Genomic DNA, 24,695 nt, shown 5'->3' with positions numbered 1-24,695 from the left:
GAGGCTGGCTTGGGTGCTTGAAAACCTCAAAACCCATCCCCAGCGACACACTTCCTCCAACAAGGTCACACCTACACCAACAAGGCCACATCTCCTAATCCCTCTCAAGTAATGCCACTACCTAATGACCAAGCATTCAAATATATGAATCTAGGAAGCCATTTCTACTCAAACCATCACAGAGTTCTTCCTTTCTGGTCTTTCCAGACTTACACTTAGTCCTTCTGCAGCCTCTCCTGGAACCCCTCCTTCCACCCTGCCTCCATTCCCTGGGAACTCCACCTTTTGATGCAGAACGAGGATCCCCCACGATCAAGGAGGTTTTCAGTCTCCCTTTTGCACACCTCCATTCCTCTGTGTCAGCTGACTAGCAGGAAAGCTCCCTCAGGGACCCCCAGTGCCCACACTGAGTTGAGACGCAGATAGATGGCTCACTCAGGTCCACAGCAGAGAAGCTTCCTCTTGCAGAAGATGGGAACTGACACAGAGACCACAACTGGACAGTGTGCAGAGAGTGAGAGACTTTGGAGAATTCAGTCCTGAATGGGATGTCTTCATCAAAGACTTCCCCTCAGGGCCGGAGAGATGGCTCAGAGGTTAAGAGCATTGCCTGCTCTTCCAAAGGTCCTGAGTTCAGTTCCCAGCAACTACATGGTGGCTCACAACCATCGGTAATGGGGTCTAGTGCCCTCTTCTGGTCTGCAGGCATACACACAGACAGAATATTGTATACATAATAAATAAATAAATAAATAAATAAATAAATAAATAAACTGATTTAAAAAAGCCTTCCCGGCCGGGCAATGGTGGTGCACGCCTTTAATCTGAGCACTCGGGAGGCAGAAGCAGGCGGATCTCTGTGAGTTCGAGACCAGCCTGGTCTACAGAGCTAGTTCCAGGACAGGCTCCAAAGCCACAGAGAAACCCTGTCTCGAAAAACAAAAAAACAAAAAAGAAAAAAAGCCTTCCCTATCTTCTATGCAGAAGATAAAGAAGACAGATTGTATGAGCCAGATGGCTAATAGCCGTCCATCTATTACCTCTAGATGACTCCAAGGGAACGATATCTTAAGACATTGCATGACTGACGTACATACGAACCCACAGGCACACGCTGGACTCGCTCAGGTTCAAGCTAGATGTGCTCAGCTCCGAGAGAGAGAAGTAGACACAGCGTCCCATCCCTAATCAAGATGCCCCAATTGGCAAAGACAAATTCGGTTTTCCCACTGACTGTCACTGGCGATATCAACCACACTCGAGGGCAGGCCCTGTGCCCAGAAGTAGTTGGCCAACACAAAATAAACTCAGTGCTATTTTTGTTCACCTTTGGCTTTGTTTTGCTTTTTTTTTTTTTTTTTGGTCTTTTTCTTCTTTGTTTTGATTATCATTTTTGTGAGTTTTTAATGTTGGTTTTGTTTGTTTTAGAGAGACTACATGAAGCTGGGTGAGTAAGGAGGTGGGAGGACCTGGGGGGAGTTGTTGTAGGAGCGGTGGGCTGTGTTCCCGCCCAGCTCCCACACGGCTAGCTTTATACCTGAAATAACAACACACAAATTGTATTCTTTTAAACCCTGATTGGCCCATTAGCTCTAGCCTCTTACTGGCTAACTCTCACATCTTGATTAACCCATTTCTAATCATCTGTGTAGCACCACGAGGTGGTGGCTTACTGGAAAGGAGCTTAACCTGCGTCCATTTTGGAGAGAAGAGCTATATCATGTGCTTGACTCAGCTTTCTTTCTCCCAGCATTCTGTTCTGTCTACTCCACCTATCTAAGTTCTGCCCTATCAGGCCAAGCAGTTTTCTTTATTAATTAACCAATGAAAGCAACAGATAGATAGAAGACCCACCTACAACAGGGAGTTGGAGGAAAGGATAACAAAATCAAAATATATTCTATAAAAAATTGAATCAAAATACTTTTTAAGGGCTGGAGAGATGGCTCAGCGGTTAGGAGCACTGACTGTTCTTCCAGAGGATCTGGGTTCAGTTCCCAGCACCCACATGACAGCTTACAACTGTCTGTAGTGCCAGTTCCAGGAGATCTGATACTTCACACCAATGCACATAAAATAAAGTTAAATAGATTATTAATATATATATATGTGTGTGAATATATATTAAAAAGTATAAAATGGCTGGGCAGTGGTGGCATGTACCTTTCCTGTCTCAGCACTCAGGAGGCAGAGACAGGAAGATCTCTGTGAGTTTGAGGCCAGTTTGGTTTACAGAGAGAGCTCCAGGACAGCCATGGAAGTTACACAGGTCTCAAACAATAACAAAGTAGAAGATGATCTATGAAGACACCAGAGACCAACTGGTTTCCACAAGCATACACACACATGGGCACATGCATTTGCATTCATACAGAAACACACCTGAATGAACATGTATAACACACACACACACATACACACCCCAATTACTATAACACACTGCCACTCTCCGCCTCATGTTTCTCCAAGAAGATTCTCGACCCTTGCTTTTGCTATTCCTAACTCATTCTGGAACCCTCCTATACAAGATCACCTCATGGTCATCCTGGACTACGTAATGAGTTTAAGGATAGCCTAGGCTACATGCATGAGACGGTGTCTCAAAAACAAACAGAAAAAAGAAGAAAGGAAGGAAGAAAGGAGAGAAATATGGATGAAGGAGATGAACAAATAGTTCATATCAAAGGAAATCCAAAGACATACACTTGAAGAAACAACTGTCTTCCTCTAAGAGAAGCAGTTAAATAGGCAAATCTTGGAAGCATCCCACGGTGGGGGAAGCAGAAATTAAAGCTATTTGCTGGGAGGAAATTGTTCAACTTCCCTGAAAGCAATTTAACAACGTCTGTCAAAATTTAAGATGCACAGCCCCCTTGACCCACCACAACCCACTTCTAGGGAATATCCTACAGATGAACTCACACACGTGTGAAATGATGCTCACTATGCAGTGTTTGGAAGAGTAATTGGAAACAGTGAGCCTGGGGAGCGTGTCTGGGTAAACAGGGAGTGGTTGCATCATGTATATTCTGCAGCTACTAGAATGGGCAAAGGCTGGGGGCCACATGCAGCGACAGAAACACGGGGAGTCCTGAATCTGTAGGATGCTAACCTGTTTTGTTTTGTTTTGTTTGTTTTTAAGAAGACAGCAGGGCCTGGGAAGATAGATGACTTGGTGGGTAAGTGTGCCTGTTGTGCAAGAATGAGGGTCTGAGTTCTGGTCTTCAGCAGTTACAGAAACAGCTGGGCTTTCTCCGCACACATCTGCGACCTCTGCTGGGAAGGCTTGTGAGGCTTGCTTGTCACCAGCCCAGCTGGAAAAGGTTGACCTCTAGACTCAGTGAAAGACACTGTCTCAGTGGAGTAAGGGAGCACTAGGAGATGCTCAGCATCTTCCTGTGAGGGCAATAGCACACACACACACACACACACACGTGCATACAAGACACACAACTGCAAACACATGTGCATACAAGACACACAACTGCACACACATGTGCATACAAGACACACAACTGCACACATACATGTGCATACAAGACACACAACTGCACACACACATGCGCATACAAGACAGGTACACACATAAACAAATAATAAAAATGACAACCCAAAGCTCACAGTGTTCTCCAGATCTCTCTCCGTTTCCATCCCTACTGTCCTTTTCCAAACAATTTAACTGCATCTGGCTCTACAGCCTGGTGATTGGTACCTAGGAGTTAAGAAGGTAGGAGACAGAGGCTGTATGTATTACCCTGGGCTCCTCCACTTGAGTTTTCTAAGCCAGTCAGTCATCTGGTTCTCTCTCTCTCTCTCTCTCTCTCTCTCTCTCTCTCTCTCTCTCTCTCTCTCGGTGTATGTTCAAAGCACTGATTCCCCATTGCCCTTTGGATGGAGGTCAGAACTCTGTAAGGCATTAGAGGGTCAATTCCAGTCAGAAGTCCATCCTCTAGACTCCATAACACTGATTGTCAACCTTTCTAATACTTCAGCCCCTTAATATAGTTCCTCATGTGGTGACCCCAACCACAAAACTATTTTGTTACTACTTCCTAACTAGGTTTGCTACTGTTATGAATTGCAATGTAAATATCTGATATGCAGGATGTCTGATATGGGATTCCCCAAAGGGGTTGCGACCCACAGGTTGAGAACCACTGGTCTAGCGTCTCAAACCTCTCCCAGGTCTCTGGCCTCTGCCTAGTTCTCTCTGCAACCTTCTACCCACTCCGGGGTGCAACCTTGAAGAACTTCTCCATCCTCCTCTGGCTTCTGATCTCCTGCCCTTACAATGTTAGTCACGAGTCCAGTCTCTGCCTCCCACCTGGGCTCTGCCAGGTGACTGAAAGCAGAAAGCCTGCACCCTGACTCCAGTGCCCATGCAGGGCAAAGTGGGCTAAATGGACAGGAGTTGTACGGAGCTCCTCGTCCCTGAGGCCTGGCATATTGTACTCTGCTGCAGAGGCCAGCTCTGGCCCTTCCAGACTCAGGAAGAAAGTGACCCTGCTTGACTCACTTTGGGAAGCCAGTCCAAAAGAATCCAGGGGACCCAGGGACTGGCACCTGGCCTGCCAGGGATCAAGGATCTGGTGTCTGGCAGGACCATCCAGTGGCTGAGGCAAGGTGGGAAAGCATATGTGTACAATCATTAAGATGCCATGTTTTTCAAAATGACTCTACTGCCAATGATGGCGAAACAATATACTAAATATGAGAAATAAATCTTGTTACCATGTAATGAGCTGCCTTATTAATGTGTTAAACTTGTAAGAAATACTTAAGTGTTTAATTGGCACCTAATGAGGGTGCCAATTAAGGATCATTATGCATTTCTTTAAAAATCATAATTGGCAGGGGGGCATTTCAATCAATGCCACAGGGCTGGCTCCATAGGGACCCCATCTTGGCAGTACATCTGGTGACTATAAGTGTGGCCCACCATCTGGTGGCTGGCCCCAGAGGAGCTCACAGCAAGGTCAGGGCCACCAAGGTTGAGCCTAGCTTCCAAACCTCACCACACAGCAAGGCTCACTTTCCCCACTACTGCCAAGTCCTGGTATTGACCAAAGCTAATCTGAATGGCACCTCTACCATTCTTCCAGGCAGACAGTAGCCTTCAGAGGACTGGGGACCCATTCAGGAGCAGGCTCATAGTTCTTCATCGATCCAAGAGTGATTGGCTATTCTGGGATCCTGAAAGAAGTTTCCAGGAGGCTGTAGGGAGGCTAGGCAGGAGGTGGGACAACTGCTTCAGGAGTAACAAGTCCTCATTCCTGGATACAGGCTGAGTGAGTGCTGAACTATAGCTGGGAGCTCCCTCTGGGCTTCTGGAGGTAGGACTGGGTCTCTCTCCCTGTGAAATTGCAGCTTGAATGCCCCACCCCCACCCCATAGCTGCTTAAGAGCATTCAGAATAGACCTGGATAGACCTGGTTTCCCCCCCCCCCCCCCNCCCCCCCCCCCCCCCCGCCTTCCCAGGAAAGTAGAGCCAAGCAGATCTATATTCCAGGCCAGGCTAGCTAAAAAGAGCATCTTGAAAAGCCAGAACATGATTAATTACTAAATTAATTGCCAAATTAATCACCTAGGTAATTGCCAGAGAACTGGGTGGAGGGCAGGGAAGGGGCCTGGCCAGGGGCAGGATGAGGGGTGACCACAGCCCAGGCAGAGGGTGAGGGGGCAGCAGCAGTGACCGGATGGTCTAGGATCGAATGGCTGGGGCACAATGAGAGGCCGCGCATGGAGGACCCTGGCGGCCAGACTGGGCTCTTCATGAACTGAAGTCTCTGTGTGAAGGTGGTACAAAGGGAGCATGGTGGGGGAGACCGGGAGGCTCAGGAAGGGGGGCCAGTAGGCACATACACATGTACTCAGAAAACTGGAGGGGAGAGAGTAACTGGCTTCTGGGGCTGGATAGAGCATGGTGTCTGACCTGGGCACTAGGGAGGGAGTGGGTGTCCTAAGACAGAAGCTGTAGCGAAATGCCCTTCTGGACATGTCATCTCAGGATCGAGCAGGGAAGCAGCCCCTGCCATTTGTGTTTCCACGAATCTTAGGAACCTCACCCTTGCCCGTGTAAAACATACCCCCATGGTCTTGTGACCCAAGGCTGCAACTTGAAGCCTTGTCAGAGGGGTTCCCTGGCTCTAGAGCTCAGGCCCTGTCCCAGAGTTCCCAGGCCAGACCATTCCCAGGCTGGATCCAAGAAGTACAAGGTCAGTTGCGTCTGAAGCAGGGGACTTCCTCGCTTGGCTCTGAGAAACTTGGGGGGAGGTCTGCACGTTTTCTGTCGGTCAGGGGCCACTTTCCTTTTTATAGTGCTGGCGATCAAAGTCAAGGCTCTGTCCGTGGTAGGCAGGCGCTCTACCACTGATGGGTAGCTTCAGTCCCCTTCTCTCGTTTTGAGACAGGGTCTTACTCTGTAGCTCAGGTTAGCCTGTCAGAGTCTCCTAAGTGCTGGTAGTGGGAGCCACTCTGAAACTTGAGCCACTTGGGAGAGTCAGAGTGGAAGGTGAGCCTGGAGTGTGACCTAGAACTAGGGGACCCTGCGGCCCAGTGGACTGCAGGACTTTCCTAAGACTGAGCATGAATGTGGCTCAGAAGCTTCACCCCTGCAGAAGCCTATGAAAGCCCCAGTATCCCCTGGACCACCCTTTGGACACCACTCCCAGTTTCAGCCCCATTCCCACTATGCCACCGTTAACCCAATATTCTGACCTGTACTGTCACCTGGTGGTCACAGAGGGAATACTCCCAACAGTGCCGCTGCCTCCTCTGGCCAGGGGGACTTGATTTCATCTCATTATCTAGACTGGGGAAAATGATCACTGAGAGGACAGGAGCTGGAGACACAGGTGTGGTTTCAGAGCAGCGTCCAATAGAGTCATCTCAACCAGCACTAGTCCCAGGAAAGGCAATTCAGAAAGGGAAGCAGAATGGGTGTGTTGCATGGTGCGGACCCCACACAGCCAAGTGCATGTTTGCAGGGTTGCGGTGATCTTGCCATTGTTAATGGCCTGCCTCTGAAGAAGCACATCCCAGTTGAAAACATACTTCTATAGTTTTATATCAAACCTAAGTCAACCCACTGCGAATCCCAGCACAATGTACCCTTGCCTATGGGTCCTCCTCTCCATCTTCCTGTGACCTCACCTATGCCTTCCCTCACTTCCTGGTAAGGGATGTCATTGCTCATGGCCCCGTTGCCCTGACTCTCAACAGCTGGGGTTCTTCTAAGGCCAGCCCCATCTGTGCCCGTCAGCACCAGAGCTCCGCAGAGGACCTGGTGTAGAAAAGTTGAGAGTGGTCCAAAAGAACAAATAATTAGTCAAGAAGGAGTGTCAGGTCCAGAGAATATTCTTTCCTTCCTTCTTTGTGAATTTTGGCAGTGAGATCCAGGGCTATCTTGCCTGGGGCCAAGTTCAGGCTCTGCTGCGTACTAGGCTCCCCTATTGTCCAGAGCCTTTGTTTCCTGTAATCTGGCCACACAAAGGATGCTCACTAGGTTGCCGGGAGATTGGACAGCTCTGGTTCTGTCTGTGAGGACCCAGGAGCTTCACACACTTCCACCAGGCTTCAGAGTGTCATTTTATTGATTTATTGTTGAGCTGCTGGTAAATCTCTTAAATCTCTGATAATCTTGTGTTCTTGACTTCCTTTGGTGAAGGAGTCTTTCACTGAATGCCAGGCAGGGAAGGTTAGGCCCCTTTTGTGGCTCTCTGGGTCCTGCAGTCTAATGGCAGGAGAGTAGGGTGGGCCCTGTGGATCCTGACCAACAGAAGTCTGGGTAGCAGCATGGGTGCCAGGGTGAAGTGAGAGAGGCAGCCAGGGTGCGGAGGTAAGGAATGAGTGTTCTCCTTGGCGAGAGTGCATGATCAAAGTTTCTGGATAGAGGAGGGGAGAGGAAATGGGGAGAGGAGGGGACAAGAGGAGAAGAGGTGAGAGGACGGGAGGGGACAGGAGAGGGGTCAAAGAATGGGGTCAGAGGACAGCTCTTAGGCTCTCCATTAGTACTTGGTTGAGGCTGTCAGTGCATAGAGTTGCCAGCAGGTGGCATCATAGTTGCTTTGAGAGGCTGCAAGGCCGATTGGGAGGGAGTGTGGCTGGCGACCTGTAAGGCTCCAGAAACACCCCACCCTCACCCCCTTCTAGACCTTATCTGAAGCTCTGGTCTGGAAGTGTGTAGACAGACCTGGCCCAGCCGAAAGCCTGATGCTCCCAGTCTGTGACTCTAGACCTCCTGTGCTATGTAGGTGGCCCTCTGCCTGCTGGAGGGGCCAATCAGGCAGAATTGCGACAATTAAGGGTGTCTGAGATCACCACACCCTTCGCTGTGCCTGGATCAGGTAGCCTGGAGCCAGACTTGGCACCTGAAGCCACTGTCAATGCCTACTCCGCGCACTTGAGTTGAGGGGTGCGGTGGATATTCACGGGTTTCCCCACTGTAGTGAACGTAGGTGAGGGGCCTCCTCTGAGCCAACTTTTCCAGGTGTAAGTCCTGCCTCTCCATTCAGACTGCAGCTCAGTACCTTTTCATTCTCCTCTGGACGAAGGGGAGTGGGCTATCTCTTTGATGGGGTCTCCATAAGCAAGTCAGTCTGCATACAATATACTGGGTCGGGGGTGGGGTGCTGAGAAATCAGTAGCATTTCTGGGTATCAGAACAGCCAGGCATGTTCTCTCAAGCTATCCCCCTGCCGTTCTGCTTCCTGGCCATAGGATCCTGAACTAGTCCCCATGGCTCTCTGAACACGCCTGCACTTTCTCTGATAAAGGCCCTGGAGGGGGGTGGGCGGAAGTACCTGGCTTGCACAGCTACTATGTAGCCCACAGGAGGCTGTTACTTTCAGGATCTATGTCTGGCAGTTTCTTCTTCCGCCTCCTTCCCCTCCTCATTTTTGTCCTCTTCCTATGATGTAGCCCAGCTGGGTCTCAAACTCACAATCCTACTGTCTTGACCTCTAGAAGGCTGGGACTGCCAATAGACACCACCATGTTCAGCTTTGCTTTGCCCTGTTTTAGGCAAAATAGAAAACCCATTGGCTGGGTCAAAGGGCAGGCGAGTGGAAGAGAAAGGGTGACTGCCCTGAGGGGTCAGGAAGAGCCCCCAGGTGGAGGGTGGCGAGGGGGAAGTGCCTATGAGGGTGAGCTGCACCAGGACTGGGTGTTCTTGCCTCCTCTGACAGTGGCCCCAGTTCACAGGGCAGCTCCCCGTGAGCTGTCACATCCAGAAGGAACGTGTCTGCGACAGGAGTGTGTTCCAGGTCCCATTCCTGCCAGTGCCGGCAGCTGGACTCCAGTCCTTCACCCAACCTCCGGCCTCTGGCTAAGCAATGCAGGCAGCTGGACTCCAGGCCTTCACGCAACCTCCAGCCTCTGGCTAAGCAATGCAGGCAGCTGGACTCTAGCCTTCAGCCAACCTCCAGCCTCTGGCTAAGTATGTCTTCTGCCATCTGACCAGATGGGTGCCTGGGCGCCAGGCAGGCAGGTTTCCTTCTGCGCCTACCTGCCATCTGTCCCGTTCTAGGCTCATAGGAACCAGGCCTCTAAGATGACTTTATCCAAGTCCTCCCTCTAGCACTCCTCATGAGGGATAAACCCTCAACTCAAAAGGCTCCAAGACCTGGGAAGAAGCTTTAGTTTATTTGAGTAGAGAAGCTCATCCCCAGGCTATGGATGACCTATTGTACTGGGCTTTCAACTAACTCAGAGCTAGGAAGCCTGTATGGTCAATACAAGAAAATCTGTCCAGAGTGTGGCATCTCTTGGATGCACGGTGCTTGCTGGGAGAGAGAGTACTAACCTCCACAGGATTTCTTGGGGGAAGTCATAGGTGAGTCATAGCCACAGCCACAGCCATATCCTGGACAGCTGAAGGAGAAAGTGGTTGGGCATGGCCCTGTGCCTTCTCCAAGTAGCCTTCCCTGACTAAAACTTTGGGGCCTGGGAGCAGCTCTGGTCAGTACCTCTAACTCAGCAAAGTCGGTCCTGGAAGTCAGGAAGCCCCTCACATGTTGTTAGCCACATTCAAAATGCTTGCTTAGTCCTGTGTACTTTGTGAGGTCTGAGGGGCCCGGGAAAGAAAGGAAGCCACATGTCAAAGACTCCTGTGTCGGAGGAGTCTGAGAGTCCCCACCCACCCCACCCCATTGTGTTATAAACATGTGAGCTGCAGAGGTGTTTGTAGGAGCATCCAGCTGGACTGCGGGAAACAGGGAGGAGCGTGAGTTCTCTCGCCAAGTGGAATCCAGCCCAAACTGTGACTTCTGCCAAAACTTCCGTTCCTGGGGACTGGCCTGGATTCCATCTGGGACAAGCGAGTGGGGTGGTGAGAGAGATGGCTGGGGTGAGGTGAGGTCAGACCTGGACTCCCAGAGGGATCTTCAGGCCTGCCAGTCACCTGATGGAGCAGGGCACCAATGGGTCTAGTGACCAGGTGAAACGGAAGAGGCAATGGGTCCTTGGCTCAGGGATCCTCCTGTCTTGCTCTGGACCAGGCCAAGCCTCTGATGGGGAGGTCTAGGCTGGAGATCATGTGGCAATGTGTCCGGGAGCCTCAGGAAGCCATGGCCCAGAAACAGAGGGCTTGGTACCCATTCTCCTCAGGGGGTGTACCAGGAGGCAAGAGAGAGTCTCAGTTCTCTCCAAGCTCACCCCACCCACCAGGCAGATTCCCAGCCTCTTCCTAACCCTCCACACTCAAGAACTGACCTATTTATGTTTCTGACCACTTTGGGCAATGCTTGCTGCTGTCGCCTTCTAGGCCTCTGTGAGGATCCACGTCACTCCTGTGTCGGCTACCAGCAACTGTTACTCAGAACATTCTCTTGTGAGTGGAGCCCGGACTCCAGAGGCCAGTGAGAAATTTAACGGGGCTCTTGTACTCACTTTGACTTCATCTGTGTCCCAGCCCTCCTCCTCCTGCCCTTCTAGCTCCCTACACATTCTAGAACGCTCACACTATGGGGGACACGTGGAAGGAGGCTTGATCGATTCTGCTTCCAAGCTGCCTGGGGCTTTCCTCTAACTGAGGACTGTGCTGTGCTGGCCAGTTTTATGTCAACTCGACACAAGCTAAAGTCATTTTGAAGAAAGAGCCTCAGCTGAGAAAAATCCCTCCCTGTCACACACACACACACACGCACGCACGCATGCACACACACACACACCTAATTGGCCTGTGGACAAGCCTGTGGTGCATTTTCCTGATTAATGATTGATGTGGGAGGACCCAGCTCACTGTGGGTGGTGCCACTCCTGGGCAGGTGGCCTAGGGGTGTATAAGAAAGCAAGTTGAGCAAGCCACGAGGAGCAGTCAGTGGGCAGCGCCCTCCCCCCATGGCCTGTGTACCAGCTGCTGCCTCCAGACTCCTGCCCTGACTTCCCTCAGTGATGGATGACAACTTGGAACTGTAAACTGATGTCCTCACCAAGTTGTTTATGATCCTGGTGTTTTATCATAGCAATAGAAACCCTAAGGCACTAGCGCAGGCTGTGACCCACTGATCAGAGATAGGATCCCTGACCTCAGGGAAAGGCTACCTCTCTCGGTCACCCCCCACCCTGCCTGCAGGTTCCAGCACTTCTCCACTAGGTACAGAAACCCCGACTCTGAGGGACCTCGCAGTGTTCCAGCCTTCTTCCTGTCCACCATACAGGGATCTCAGGCCTGTCGATCAAGTTCACCTTCGCAGATGAACTGTGAGAATTGGGAAGTGTCCTGCAAACTGGGATTCTCAGAGAGGTGGACTTTCTAACACACACACCCCTGTACCAGGGCAGGGGCAAGAGAAGGAAACCGCCTTCACGTCTCAGCACTCGGCTCCTCTACCTCCTTGGCAGTCCCTCTCTTGAATGAAGGCTCTATCACTGGGCTTTGCTCTGGGATTCTTGAAAAAAAATAATAATAAAAAGGATTCATTTGTATTTTGTAAAATTATCTGTATGCATAGGTTTGTGTGCCTGAGTGCAGGTGCCTATGGAGGCCCGAATAGGGGGCCTCTGAAGCTAGAGTCACAGGGGGTGTGATCCATCTGGCATGGATGTTGGGAGCTGGAGTCACAGGGGGTGTGATCCTTCTGACGTGGATGCTGGGAGCTGGAGTCACAGGGGGTGTGATCCATCTGACATGGATGTTGGGAGCAGAACTGAGGTCTTCTGCAACAGCAGTACATGCTGTAACCACTGATCAGTCTCTCCAGTCCTTCTCTGAGATTCTTATCCTTACTCTGCATGCTTGCTTGCTTCAGCTAGCTTTCTTGGGGTCTTGGGGTGGGGGTGATCAGGATGTCCCTAAGGAGTCCTGTCCCCTACCCTGATCTGCCTCTGCAGGACCCACGCTGAGAAGTAAGAGCCAGTGACCACTGCCAACTAACTCTGAAGGTGAAGTGAGGTGGCATGCAACAGGCAAACCTCGTCCCAGGTGGGATGGCACATGCATGTCCTAATCCTACTTGGTGACACCTAAAGGGCCCCTGCTCTTCCCCATCCTCTTCCTCTCCCTGTACCTGGGGCTCACAGATTTCGTGTTTGTTTCTCAGTATGGCCTTTCAAGAGTGTTCTCTGGGAAGCCACAGCTGTCCCACCTGCAGTTGTCCCCAGGTCCTAAGCCCTTGGAGGCCAGGATGCCCTGGGATTTCCCTCAGACATTCTTAGACAAGCCCCACCCTGACACACACACTGAGGCCTACCAAAGGGGTTCAGCTTCACAGGACAGCATAGGGATGTCTGAGCCTCAGAACATCCCAGGCATTCCCTGACCTAACCTTCTGCCTTTCTTTATGTTTAGCTGTAAATATAAAGATATGGACACACAGGGCACTCATAACACTGCTCATCTTTTTTTTTTCTTCTACTTGGCATCCTTCTCTTCCGTGTAGAACAAAGTACAGTGTGGGTTGGCTCACTGATGGGCTACTGGGCTGGAGGGAATGTTTCTAAGAGTCTCCAGGAAGGTCGGAATACTGCAGGAGTTTCTGAGTTCTCTCCGACAGGAGCTTCCCTTTACATTCTGAAGGCATCCCCACTGTCTGCCTGCAGCCAAGCAATGGGATTACTCTATTCACTTCGGCTCCAAGGTGACACTTCACTATATTAAACAAGAGACAGCCTCCTTTGAAGGCGCCCATCCACATCTACCCTGACACCGCCCGCTGCCAGCCACTGCTGCTTCTGACCTGAAGACCTAGTTTCTATTCATAAAGAGATATTTCATGCATGGGAGAGAGAGAGAGAGAAAGAGAGAGAGAGAGAGAGAGAGAGAGAGAGAGAGAGAGAGAGAGGCAGAGAGACATACAGAGAGTCTGATTGATTATAGGGAGGGGGAGGGCCTTCCTTAGAGGGGCCCAATTGCCAATTTTAGAAGCAGCAAATGTGGGCAATCAGCCTTACCCCATTCACCACCGAGAGTGGCAAGGACAGTCTCCTTAGGCAACCAAGCCTAAGTCCTCAAGGAGAACACATCCACCAGACCCTTTCACCTCAATGTTTATCAACCCTACACTCTGTGAGAGATTTGGGAATTTGGATTTCTTCTGAAAGTAGAAGATCTAGAAAACAGAGCAAGGTGAGTAGAAGGGACAATTTACCGTGAGGGTACAGTCTATAAATAGGCGGCCTGCCACTCACAGAAAGCAGCCTGTGTCCGTCTCTTAGCCAGGCCCACCCTTCAGGAAAGGGGCCTGGTCATGTGGCAGAAGGAAAGGGCACCGGGGTTCTCATACTTCCGTCAGCATCCCTGGTCCCTGGGTGTCACCCTTATTTCTTCAGGATACCAAGGGCTCTGCAGCACCCCCACCCCTGAACCAAGGGTTGACTAATAATGTGGGAATACACAGCCCGCTTGTTCATCCCACACCCGGCCAGTCTTCTGCGGGGAGGCTTTCCTAACAGCCAATCTATTACTGACAGGTTCATCCGTAACTCATGTGTGTGACCCATGGAGTACACGGTTCTCAGCCTTGCTGGAGCTCTATCCCACGACCCACAACCCCCACCTTCAGCCCAGCCCTCATCAGGGAACTTGGAGGCTAAGTCCCTCCATATTTCCACCATGCTAGTCTGAACGTTAGCTCTCTTAAGGGGCTTTCAGCATTATCACTGGGGCGTTCCTGGCAAACTGGTCACTGCAGTGTCTTTTTCCTCTACATCTCTGTTAGCCTCGCATGTGGGTCCCATACATAAAACCTGATCGACTCCCATCCCATGCTAAATATCCTTTACTTTGTGTTCCATAGAAAACCATTTTACTTTTGTATTTCAAGCCTAAGTCCTGTGGATCCCCTGAGACACCATATGGCACTCCACAATCTTTGGAGATCAAGCCCTCTTCCGGACCTGATCTCACAGGATTCTGTCCTCTTGACCTCTCCACAACTGCAGGCCTTGTCACCCCATCTCTCAGTTGAGGCATGAGGCCCCAGAGCAACCTTGGACTCCAGGCCAAAGGATTTCCATGGACAGATCAAGAAAAACAGCTGGGCTGCCTGCCACCTCATAGCTGGAATCCAAGTGACTGTCCCCAGGCCTCCCACAGAGCCTCACCTCACCCATTGTGTCCCCTCCTGGGGTTTTGCACCCCAAGTGTCAAAGACTCCATTCTCTTTGTGTAAACATCTTAATTACATCTTTAATGCTCTCCCACATGGAGATGCTGCGAGTTAAATTACAGCGTTGTGCATCCTAAATTACTCAGAGCCCTCCAGTTGCTCAAGCGCTAATTATTTATAGCATCTCCGGGCGGGGATAAAACCAGAGCTGGCCCCAAGGGATCCTCCTAGCCTCTCACCTCCTGACATGTGGGATCAGCCCAACAGCATGTGCCACCCCCGTATCCCCTCTAGCCAGCAGAGGACAGCCATGGTGACGAAGCTGGGGACACGCCTCTGTGCATGCTCACGTGTGAGTCCCAGTGGAGAAAACTGCCCCCCCCATCTTTGTGATTACTCTGCCCAAATGCCCCTGGTGTCAGCCTCCCGCGTCCAAGACTAGAGTGAGACCAAAGGCAGAAACCCCCTCCACGGTCCACGACACTGAGTGGCCCTTCCTGAACAGAGGGCGGAAGGGCAAAACTAAAACCAGACTCGCTTTCTTAGGTCTTTTCCTCATAGAACACTCCCCTCTAGGCAACCTTAACTTTTCCTACCAGTCTGACCTGTAACTGCCCTTAGACCAAAGGCCTTTCCCAGAACCCCATATTGGAAGGGGAGCCATTTCCAGGAGCAGCTCAGCCCAGCTTTTGGAGCCCACTGAAGAAACACAGTGGACAGAGGAACCCAGCCCTCTTTCCCTCTTCCGTGCAGTCCTGAGCACTGAAGGAGAGGAAGCAGCCTATGGTGATGCTCCACTCCATACCACGGGGTGGGAGTCAGCTTGCAAAGTGGAGCTGATGTGGAGGGCCTCCGTCTTATTCTGGAACAGGTACATGTCTGTGTACAGCCCACTCATGCACATGTGTAAAACCTTTCTCCACATCTCGGGAGTTGCATCTTTCCATACCCAGGCTCCCAATCTCATCTCTCTCAGCTGCCTTGGCTGCCAGTGATACGTGGCTGAGAAACTTCGTGATCACCCACTTACCAAAATATCCAATACCCTAACTACGGACAGCCCCTGGGTTTCTGCAGCCCTTTCTACTGGACATTTCCAGCTCTGAACCTGGGTCTCCTGGGCCTATGAATGGTGCTGCCTTAGCTGGATGTGGTGGGGTACTCCTTTCATCCCAGCACTCAGGAAGCAGAGGCAGGTAGACCTCTGAGTTGGAGACCAGCCTTGTCTACACAGCAAGTTCCAAGCCAGCCAAGACCCTGTCTCAAAAAACAAACAACCAAACAACCTTCCCCAAAAGGTGCTGCCCTACCCTGTCCCTATCATCTGGGGATTTGCCTCTCTCTACCCTAGAGGAGACTCCAGAATAAAAAGAAAGAAAGAAAAAGGCAATCCTAGAGAGGGGGAGCATGTCTCTTCTCCCTTGCCCTTCAAGCTGGTGCCCTTCCTCCCCATCAGAGAAGCAGACCTTGATGCGAGGTTTATGTACAGGAGACCAGGAAGCCATCAGCGGCTCTTAGCCTTCCTGCATGAGGGCTGCCTTCCGTGCCAGGGCCATTGGTTCCGGAGAAGTCAGTGGCCAGATGGCTAGCCTGGTCAGAGCTCTCTCTTCAAGCCTGAGAGTCAGTGGATGGGGCCTCAGCACAGCTGGGGTCTCTCGCAGCCCTTTCCTGTCTTGTGGTGGCGATGGCGCAGGTCCTGAGAATAGGTTTCGACAGCCAGGAAGTGGGCAGTGCTGCTGGCACTGTGGCAGGTGTCTTTGTCAGAGGTCCAGGCCTGTTCTCAGGCCACTCATGCGTGGATGGCATTGGCTACATCAGTAAACACCAGCCTGCTAGGCCTCTGCAGTGGGCCTTGGGAAGAGAGAGTGCCCTGCAGGGAGACAGGCGGGGGCATCAAAACCTTGACCAAAGCCAGTCTCTGGTCCAGTCGCTTCCACCCTCACTTCCTGGTGCCTGCTTTTGCCTGGTATCAGCTACGCCTTCTGCCTAGAATGCCCTTCTGCCAAGTTCAGTCTAGAAATGTGACCTGGCTCCAATGGCTCCTCCCTCCCAAGCCATTCCCAGCTTGCCCTGGACCTTGGCAGCAATTACTATGGGCTTAGTATTGAATTAATTCAGCATGTGTTCTTTCTGCCAGCAGGAAGATCTCACCTCTGGCCTTCTCACCCTCCATCAAGGACAGCCCCTCCCCCCATCAGCCCTTCATGGTCCTCGAGCTTTGAGGATTGGGAAAGTGGTGGCAAGTGGCCAGGTTACCTGGTGACTCAGAAGATAAGGGTATGGTTGAGGAGTGTTTGGCTTGGGTCTCCACAGCCCCGGACTGGCAGGCATTAGGATTCACCAGCCTACTCAGAGCTGTCTCTGCTGAAGAGTCTGAGCCCACTCACCACTCATGCAGGTCCACGGATCCTCATGGACTAGAGAAATCTAAGACTCCTTACCCCTCTCAGTCTTGCCTTTAGTTTTTGTTTGTTTTCCGCTTTCCCAGGTAGTACATGAGGGTAAGAATTTGGATGTCCATATGTCCACGAGAAAACTAGGCTCAGGGATCCCAGCTGGGCCTCCAAGATCTACAGGCTGTCAGAGTTCAGCCAGGCAGAACCCACAAAGCCTGGCTTTGCATGGTGAGTCCATGAGGGCCGGAGAACAATTCCAGCACTTTCTAAAAATATCTGAGGAGACCCACATACACAGAGCTGCCACCTCACCACCTGGCAGGGGATGGCAAAATGCATGGCAAGGATGGAGGGTGGGTTGTAGGAGACGGGACAGCTCCAGGAGTGGGTGGGGAAACTGGCCAGTGCCTACCTTGCCCTGTGTGGCCTGCAGGGAGGCAGCGGCCTGCATGGAGGCTGCATCTCGCCCATGTTCCAGGAGCTCCTGCTCCAGTTCGTCTTGCTCCTCCGTGGGGTCAAAGTTGTACATAGGCATGAGCTGGTGGCGTAGCTTCTCCAGCCTTGGGGGGAGGACAGAGGCTGTTTGAGGGTAGGATAGAGCCTTCCTCCCTCAGTCCTGGTGGCCAAGAGAGCCACACACCAAGTTTAAGGTACCCTAGATCTTCCCTCAGGATTCACTGATAGACATCTTTGAACCTGAAGTATCAAGCTGACTCTCAGATGGGCAGCCCTAGCACAAACACTAGCCATCCCAGGGTCTGGCTGTAGGATCTATGGGGACTGCCTGGGCCAGGAATCTACTGCAATCCCAGTCTCTATGGACTGAAGTTGAGAAGGGAGCCGGTGGCAGCCAACGTAAGCCGTCAGGGTAAAGGTAGCTGGATATTGATGACCCCCTACTCTTCTTTCCTTTCCCCACACCCGATTCCAGGGTTACACCTATTTTCTCAGAATCATATGCCTGCCTGCGTGTGAAAGCGGCTACCCCCAATCATGAGTGGGCTGAAGAGGCCTTGATCTCCACCCCCACACCCAGGGACAGGAGACTTAGTGCTGGGCCTCTTTCTCCTTTCACACTCACATCCCCTGGACCCTAGCCCAGCCCTTCCTGTAGGCTAAAGCTTCAGAAACCATCTGGGGAATTACCTCTTCTTCTTCCTGATGTATAAAACCTGCAAGAGAAGGAACAGCGTCAGATAGTGAGAAACGGAGATCCCCACCAACCAAGTATGTCCTCTTGATGGGAGAGCCGTAGAGGATAAAAAGTGGAACACTTGTGGGTCCCCATCCCAGTCAGACATGTATATCTTACATGTATGCTTCATATTTGCCCCACCCCCTGCCTCAATAAGGTCTTGCTATGTAGCCCAGGCTTGCCTGGAATTCCCTATGTAGTCTGCACCAGCCTTGAACTCTCCATCCTTCTAATTCAGTCTCTGAGAGCTAGAATTGCAGGCCTGCACACCCACACCCGGCTCCTTTGATATCTTCAGATGCCAACTGATCCCAAACTGAGTCTGCAGATTTGGAGATGGGGACCAGGCATAGAAAAACTAGTTAGGCCTGTCTAGAATTGACTGCTTCCAGCTCTCCAAATCCTGACTGACCTCCCACTCAGCATCTGCCTGGGACTCCTCAGTGCTGAAGGAGAAAGGGAGGACTCGGTGTGTCCCTTCCCCTCAATTCCCACTGAAACCACCTCTAAGTAAAACCCAGGACAGACCAATCACAGCCCGGCTGCAGAGCAGTAGCTCCAGGCAATGCTCGGCACAGCAGAGCCTTGGAACTCAGCTGTGCAGATCAGAACTCTGAAGCTAAGGGATCCTAAAGAAGTCCCTGGGTCCCTCCCTCCCTTGTCCAGACACAAGAGTTGACAACCAGATACTAACTAGAATTCACCAGCAGGAGTGGGAAACCTTGGTACCAAGCACCAAAGAGAGAGAAGGTGGGGATGTTTGGGAGACCATGCCTGGGTAGGGACTCCAAGGCCCACTGACAGCATCTGCTCTTCTCCAAGTTTTGAATATCAAGAATATGACAGCCAGGTATTGTCATGAATACCTTTGATCCCAGCACTTGGGAGGCAGAGGAAGGCAGATCTCTATGAGTTCAAGGCCTCGTGCTACATAGTGAGATCTTCCTTCAGAAAAACAAAAACAACAACAACAAAAAAACAAATCAACAAAAAGAATATGACAGCTTCTGCTTGGGGAAAACCACATCTTCGAGTTTGTCCTAAGCCCCTGTGGCTCGCACAATCTTTGTAATCAACTCAATAGCTTGAATCTGTTTAATTCTCAATCTGGCTGAGAGCTTTCTCAGCTGATCTCAAGTGGAAAAAAGCTAAAATGTCCCTTGCTCATCCACCTGCTCCAGGGAGTGACTCTGCTGTCCTATGGGTAGATGGAAGGGAAACTCGGGTCTAAGTCTCCCCAGCCCCCTTTCACCCTGAGCTCCAGCCACAGGACCCTGGTCTTGCTCCTTGACCTCGTGGCTTTTGATCCAAATCTGCCCCCTCTTCTGTGGTCTGTGACTCAGGAGACGGAAACTCCAGCCAGCTTGCAGGCCTTTGCCCTGCGGGCCCTCCGCCCCACCTGAGGACAGCTTCCTCTTCCTTTCCCAATCTCACAGCCTCTGACTGTCTGCCCAGCTGCACGTCTCCCAGGGATCTGCTGGGAGTTCTGCATCTGCCTGCACCACGCTCTTTTCATACTCCCCATGCGAGGCATGTGGCTGGCACTGACTCTTTCCATGCATCCAGGGCATGGCTCAAGGCTAGCACAAGGGAAAGGAAGAGGCATGGGAAACATTTCTGGAAGTCTTCCCCAGTGTGCCTTGGAGCTCTTCCCTGCCCTCCACTGTCTTTGTCTTACCACCTTCCCCTCTACCTTTGGTGGGAAGATCATCCACTCTGGCCTGAACGTCCCTTGGGGACAAAGAGTAAGGAAGCCTTATCAAATTCCCATGTCAAAATCTGAGACAGACTCTAAGCCATTTGCCCCTGAGGTTAGGGTATCTCAGGCTGTTTTAACCACCACAGGTGCCGAGGGGCAGCACTGCCATTCTTCCTCATTCCTACCCCAGGAAAGCTCTCCTTCCTGGCCTCCCTCTGCGTGTGATGCATCCTGGCCCTATTGCTGGCCAACAGTTGTTCCCTGGCATCCATCTGAAACCTGCAGGGCCCATATGGCAACCCTAGTTTAACCCTAGCTCTAGTCAGGCCTTGGATGACTAGCCTTGCCTTTTGTGTGTGCGAGATTGTGGGTTGTGTGTGTGTGTGAATGTGTGCGTGTATGCATTGTTTATTTGTTTTAATCCCACTGCTGAAGACTGAACCTAGGACTTTGTGCCTGCTATACATGCTATACACTTGACTAACTGATCTACATCCCCGTGGCCCTGTCCAGCCCTGTAGTTATATCCACATGTTCCTGGGCTGGCCACCCATTGCCTGTAAAGAACAATGGGCAGAATGTCATTATTACTAGGCCTTCTAGGGGACTCCAGGTGTACCCCACTTTCCCTCGTCTTAACTTGTACAATCACTCGTGGCCCTTCAGTGACATTCTTTGGTCTGTCACTGTTGAAGGATACTTACAGTGTTCTTCTAGCTCACCTCTGTTCTGATGGCTACCTGCCATGGCCCTTCCTGTGACAATGAGGTCTGGCTCCTACCTGGAGTCAGAACTCGAATGTTTCATCCCAGCTGTCTGCGACCACCTAGCCTACATAAAACACCTTGCCTATTAACCCATTCTTCATAAGAAACACAAGTCAGGTCCCCTCTCTTGTCGCTTCTGGCTCTGTTGTGTCCCAAGGGTAAAGGAAGACAGTCAGTAAATAATTGCCAAACGAATACATAAAAGAACTGCTAACAGCCTGCCATGCTAAAGCATCCCGCCCAGACTCTGTTGCCCACAAAATAGCTCAACCACCTTCTGGTCTCTACTGCAATTGAAACTCCCACACTCCTTTGCTTCACTGCCCTGCTTGTTGCTCACAGAAACTCCTATCTGCTTCAAAATCTACCTACCAAGACCCCTCCCCAGTCTCAATCTTTACCCCTCCCCAGTCTTTACCCCTCCCCAGTCTCAATCTTATATGCCCCAGCTCAACACACCACGTATTATTCAGACTTGTTTCTGGCTCTTCCAATTAGAATTGCTTTCTGGGCCCCGGTAAGTAAATCTTGGGAGTAGGTGGGAGGGAATTGCATTATCATTAATGCACCATTGTCTTCTAATTAGGGTGTCTGTAAGTCTAAACACTAATCACCCTCCCCCAAAGGACCACCTTCTGGGCCTTCTCCAGCTCTCCCCAGCTCTCACCATGGCCACAGCCAGGCCAATCACTGTGATGATCCCAAAAGACAGAAGCATGGTACCCACACCAGCTGAACCACCTGCCATATCAGGGATTCTGGTGCCATTGAAGCTTGTGGTTTCTGGGCTGAGGGTGTTAGTCTCTGTGGTAGACCCTTCAGTGGCAGGTTCCAAGTCAGGCTCTGTGGTGGGTGGGTGGCTGCTGAACCAGTTCTGAGTAGCTGGGACCCTGGAGTTCATGCTGATGCTGGGAGCCTGCCAGTGCTCAATCAACCTGCCCACTGACTTCTGACGTGAGGGGTGTCCAAGGCTGTAGCTCCCACCAATATGATGACCACCAGCACATCCAAATCTTTAGCAGGAGACCCCTGCCTTCCTGGGCTCTAGAAAGGCAAGAATAAAAGCAGGAGTTACAGCAGGGGCATGGCCTGAGATAAATCCTCTAGAGTCTGGAGGCACTGAGGAAGTAAAGGTTTCAAGATGGAGTAAGTCAAGTTTAGGGAGTATTAGGACAGAGGCTTTGCCTATGGTTCCTATATGGATGCAGGGACATGAAAACATGATTATATTGATCATATATGGAAGATAGAAGATGCAGAAGGCCTGAAAGGAAAAGTCCACCCTTGCACAAATATCTCTGTACTCTCTATTTCTCCTCCTCCTACCTCCTAACTCCCTACACCCCATGCACCTCTCATCCTGCTTGGGAAAAAAACTGCAGCCTTTACCTTGCTTGAAGGGAAACACTTGCCTAAGATGCAGAAAGACCTGATTTTGAATCCTGGGCTCACAGAATAATCCCAGGCAAGTCCCCACTTTTCTCTGTGTCTAGCCCCTCCCCACCCCCCAGTGGAAATGGTAAAAGCAATCCCATGCTGTGGTAGGGCTAGTTAGAATGAACAAGTCCCTCAGGGGGGACGTTCCCAGTAGGGAGAGAAGTTAGCTGAGCACAAGGCCTGTCCACAGGAATCTCCATCACTACCACCCACAAGCCAGGAGGAGGAGGGCACAGGAGTCACTGGACCTGTGTGACCCAGGCTGTGTGTGGTTGGGGCTGAGGTGGAGCTGGCGCTGAGACACCAAGAGGCAGAAAGGACAGACTGAGCTAGGTCCTCTGGCAGGGGGGCAGTTGGCAGGGGTGGTCACTGGACCGACCCCTGTCATTCCTAGAAGTAAGGCAAGGAGTTACATCTGCAAAGGCAGTTAGGGAATACCCACTTTGAACCGCCTTCTCCTGTTTCTCTTCTATTTTGGAACAAGAGAGTGGGAGATCACTGAGCCCTGTGGGTCTTAGGTAAAGCAGGGTGGGGAGGAGTCCTAGCAGAGGCACAGAGGGGCAGACCTAGAAAAAGAAAGGATCCTTAGCTTATGGCTACATACATGTTTCTCTGGGTGGCTCATAGGTGTGCATGGGATACCTCCTCTTGCAGGTGCAAGATTATGTGTGAAAGTGAGCACATACCCATCATGGTCCCCTAGGGAGGAGCAAAACTGGCAGAAGGTCATGCATGGAGTAGACTTATTCCTTTCTGACCTCTCCTGCTTGGCTCAACAAGAAGTCTCAGGTTCACTTCTGAGCTTTGCCACTGATCCCAGCCATGACCTTGGATCAGACCCTTAACTTGCTTTGAGTCTCGGTTTATTATGAGCCAAAAGGAGAGAAGGCATCCTGCTGACTATTTTCTTGGCCAAAGGGGAAGGAAGAACACTGGGGTGAAACTGGTGGGCACCGCGACCTCCAAGAAGCTGCATGCCATTCTCCATCAGGTCTCTGAGTCCTCCCCGCCTCAGTCCCCACGCCCGCCTCCACGACCCTGATTCCTCCATTCTTGTTCAGAAGCAGCCGAGCTCAGGCACTTACTTAATCCTCTCCGGGACGAGGAGCTCAGTCTGAGAAGCTAAGAGTGGTAGCGACCGGCAGGCGGGCGGGAGGCGTGGGCGGGGGGGGGGAACACCCAGGCCCCGGCTTTGGAGGCGACAGGTCCGACCCAAGGTCCGCCTTCCCTGAACGCAGGGATCAGCTAGTATTAGCCTGCGCCGGCTGACAGCCTGAGCTGGGGTGGGCTGGGTCCGGACCATGGAGGGGGTGGGGTTAGGATGAGCAGCCTCGGGGGATCCCCAGGAGCCAGAGAGCCTTGCCTCCCGCCCCCTCCGCGCCTCTTTGTTCTGATTGGTCAACAGGCCTAAAACCCGACCAACATTGGCCTACTCGCCTGTCGTTCGGATATAGCTCCGCCCCCAGCGGGAGCTGGGAGCTGAAATCCGACCGTGAGAAGAGATTCTCGGAGACTACCTCTGACCCTGGTGACCTGCCGGAAGTTGGGCAGTGGACCGTAGGTGGCCAGATCCTTTCTGGGCCAGAATTCGGGCTCCTGGCCAGCTCCACGAGCACTGGGACAGTCTTGTAAGCAGAAAATGCTTAGGTGCAGAGATTTGATGAGAGCAGTAGATTCGATCTTTGAAGCCTAAATTGAACTCTGGCTTGAACAGCAAACTGCTTCTCTTCCTTTTGCCTCCACTTCCTGCTTAGATAGGAACCCTGATGAAAGGGCTTTTTGGTAAATTGTTGGTAAATGACTCCAACTGTAGGGCTATAAATGGCGAGTCTTCAGTCCAGAGATGTTGGGAGCAGAATGGAATTATAACGGAGTGACATTATACTATAATTGTGTACCCCGACCCAAGCAAGCCTATACTCCTCATAACAGCTTCCATCCACAGTAAAATTCATCTCAGGACCGAGGCACTAATTCCCTCTACTCCAGAGTTAGATTCCCCAGCCCTTTAACCCCCCTCCCAACTATGGTCCTCTAGACAAAGTATACTGTTGTGTTGTCCAGGATGGCCTGCTACTCACTATGTAGCCCAGGCTGGCCTTGAAACAAGCCAACCCTCCACTCCCTGGGTGCTGGGATTTTGAATTTTAATTGATTTTTATGTGTAAGAATGTTTTGTCACCATGTATATTTGTGCACCATGTGCACATGAGCACGCGTGTGTGCATGTGTGTGTGTGTGTGTGTGTGTGTGTGTGTGTGTGTGTGTGGTGCTTGAGGAAGCCAGAAGAGGGCATTGAATCCTTTGGTACTGGAGTTACAGACTGCTGTTAGCCTCTGTGTGGGTGCTGAGAATTAAACCCAGGTCCTCTGGAAAAACAGTCAGTGCTCTTAACCACTGAGCCATCTCCCCAGAACCCCTTTTACTGGAATTTATAGGTGTGCACCAGTACACCCAGTACCCAACCCTGTAGCAGACTTTCTAGGACCACCAACTCCCCCATCATGTCTTGGAGACTTATTATTAGTTATGAATCTTGGCTTTAGTTTAGGCTTGTCCCACTAGCTCTTATAACTTATATTAACCTGTGTCTCTTCATCTACATTTTGCCTAAGCCTTTTTTTTTTTAAACCTTTCTTTCCTTCTGTATGTCCT

At 51.2% G+C, this 24,695-nt stretch overlaps 2 protein-coding genes across 3 annotated transcripts in view; one reads left to right on the top strand and one right to left on the bottom strand.

Annotated features, from left to right (window-relative positions):
* Positions 1-24,695, top strand: part of Hemk1 (HemK methyltransferase family member 1) — a 105,627-nt gene that overhangs the window by 68,604 nt on the left and 12,328 nt on the right. The window lies entirely within an intron of this gene.
* On the bottom strand, positions 14,201-23,388 carry CUNH3orf18 (chromosome unknown C3orf18 homolog). Of its 2 annotated transcripts, none has more exons than XM_050139300.1 (5): positions 23,126-23,388; positions 21,271-21,647; positions 18,089-18,114; positions 17,355-17,502; positions 14,201-16,416 (listed from the first exon to the last, which is right to left on the bottom strand). In XM_050139300.1, the coding sequence occupies exons 2-5, from the start codon at positions 21,502-21,504 to the stop codon at positions 16,336-16,338; spliced, it is 489 nt and encodes a 162-aa protein (XP_049995257.1). In that variant the 5' UTR covers positions 21,505-21,647; positions 23,126-23,388; the 3' UTR covers positions 14,201-16,335. The 2 variants fall into 2 exon arrangements, with proteins under 2 accessions (XP_049995257.1, XP_049995258.1); XM_050139301.1 differs by having other exon boundaries at positions 21,331-21,647.

The sequence above is a fragment of the Alexandromys fortis genome, unplaced genomic scaffold (genome assembly GCF_014885135.2).
Source record: "Alexandromys fortis isolate MF-2015 unplaced genomic scaffold, M_Fortis_MF-2015_v1.1 scaffold_36, whole genome shotgun sequence".
NCBI classification, from domain to species: Eukaryota; Metazoa; Chordata; class Mammalia; order Rodentia; family Cricetidae; genus Alexandromys; species Alexandromys fortis.
The sequence above is the reverse complement of the archived record's forward strand: the minus strand, read 5'-3'. Positions and strand labels throughout refer to the sequence as shown.

Excerpts from the sequence above, each read along its gene's own strand:
- CUNH3orf18 (XM_050139300.1), bottom strand. The coding sequence starts at position 21,504 with ATGAACTCCAGGGTCCCAGCTACTCAGAACTGGTTCAGCAGCCACCCA. Across the intron at positions 18,115-21,270 it reads TTGGCCTGGCTGTGGCCATG|GTTTTATACATCAGGAAGAA; the intron begins GTGAGAGCTGGG and ends CTTCTCTTGCAG. Across the intron at positions 16,417-17,354 it reads TGCAGGCCACACAGGGCAAG|GGCACTCTCTCTTCCCAAGG; the intron begins GTAGGCACTGGC and ends GTCTCCCTGCAG.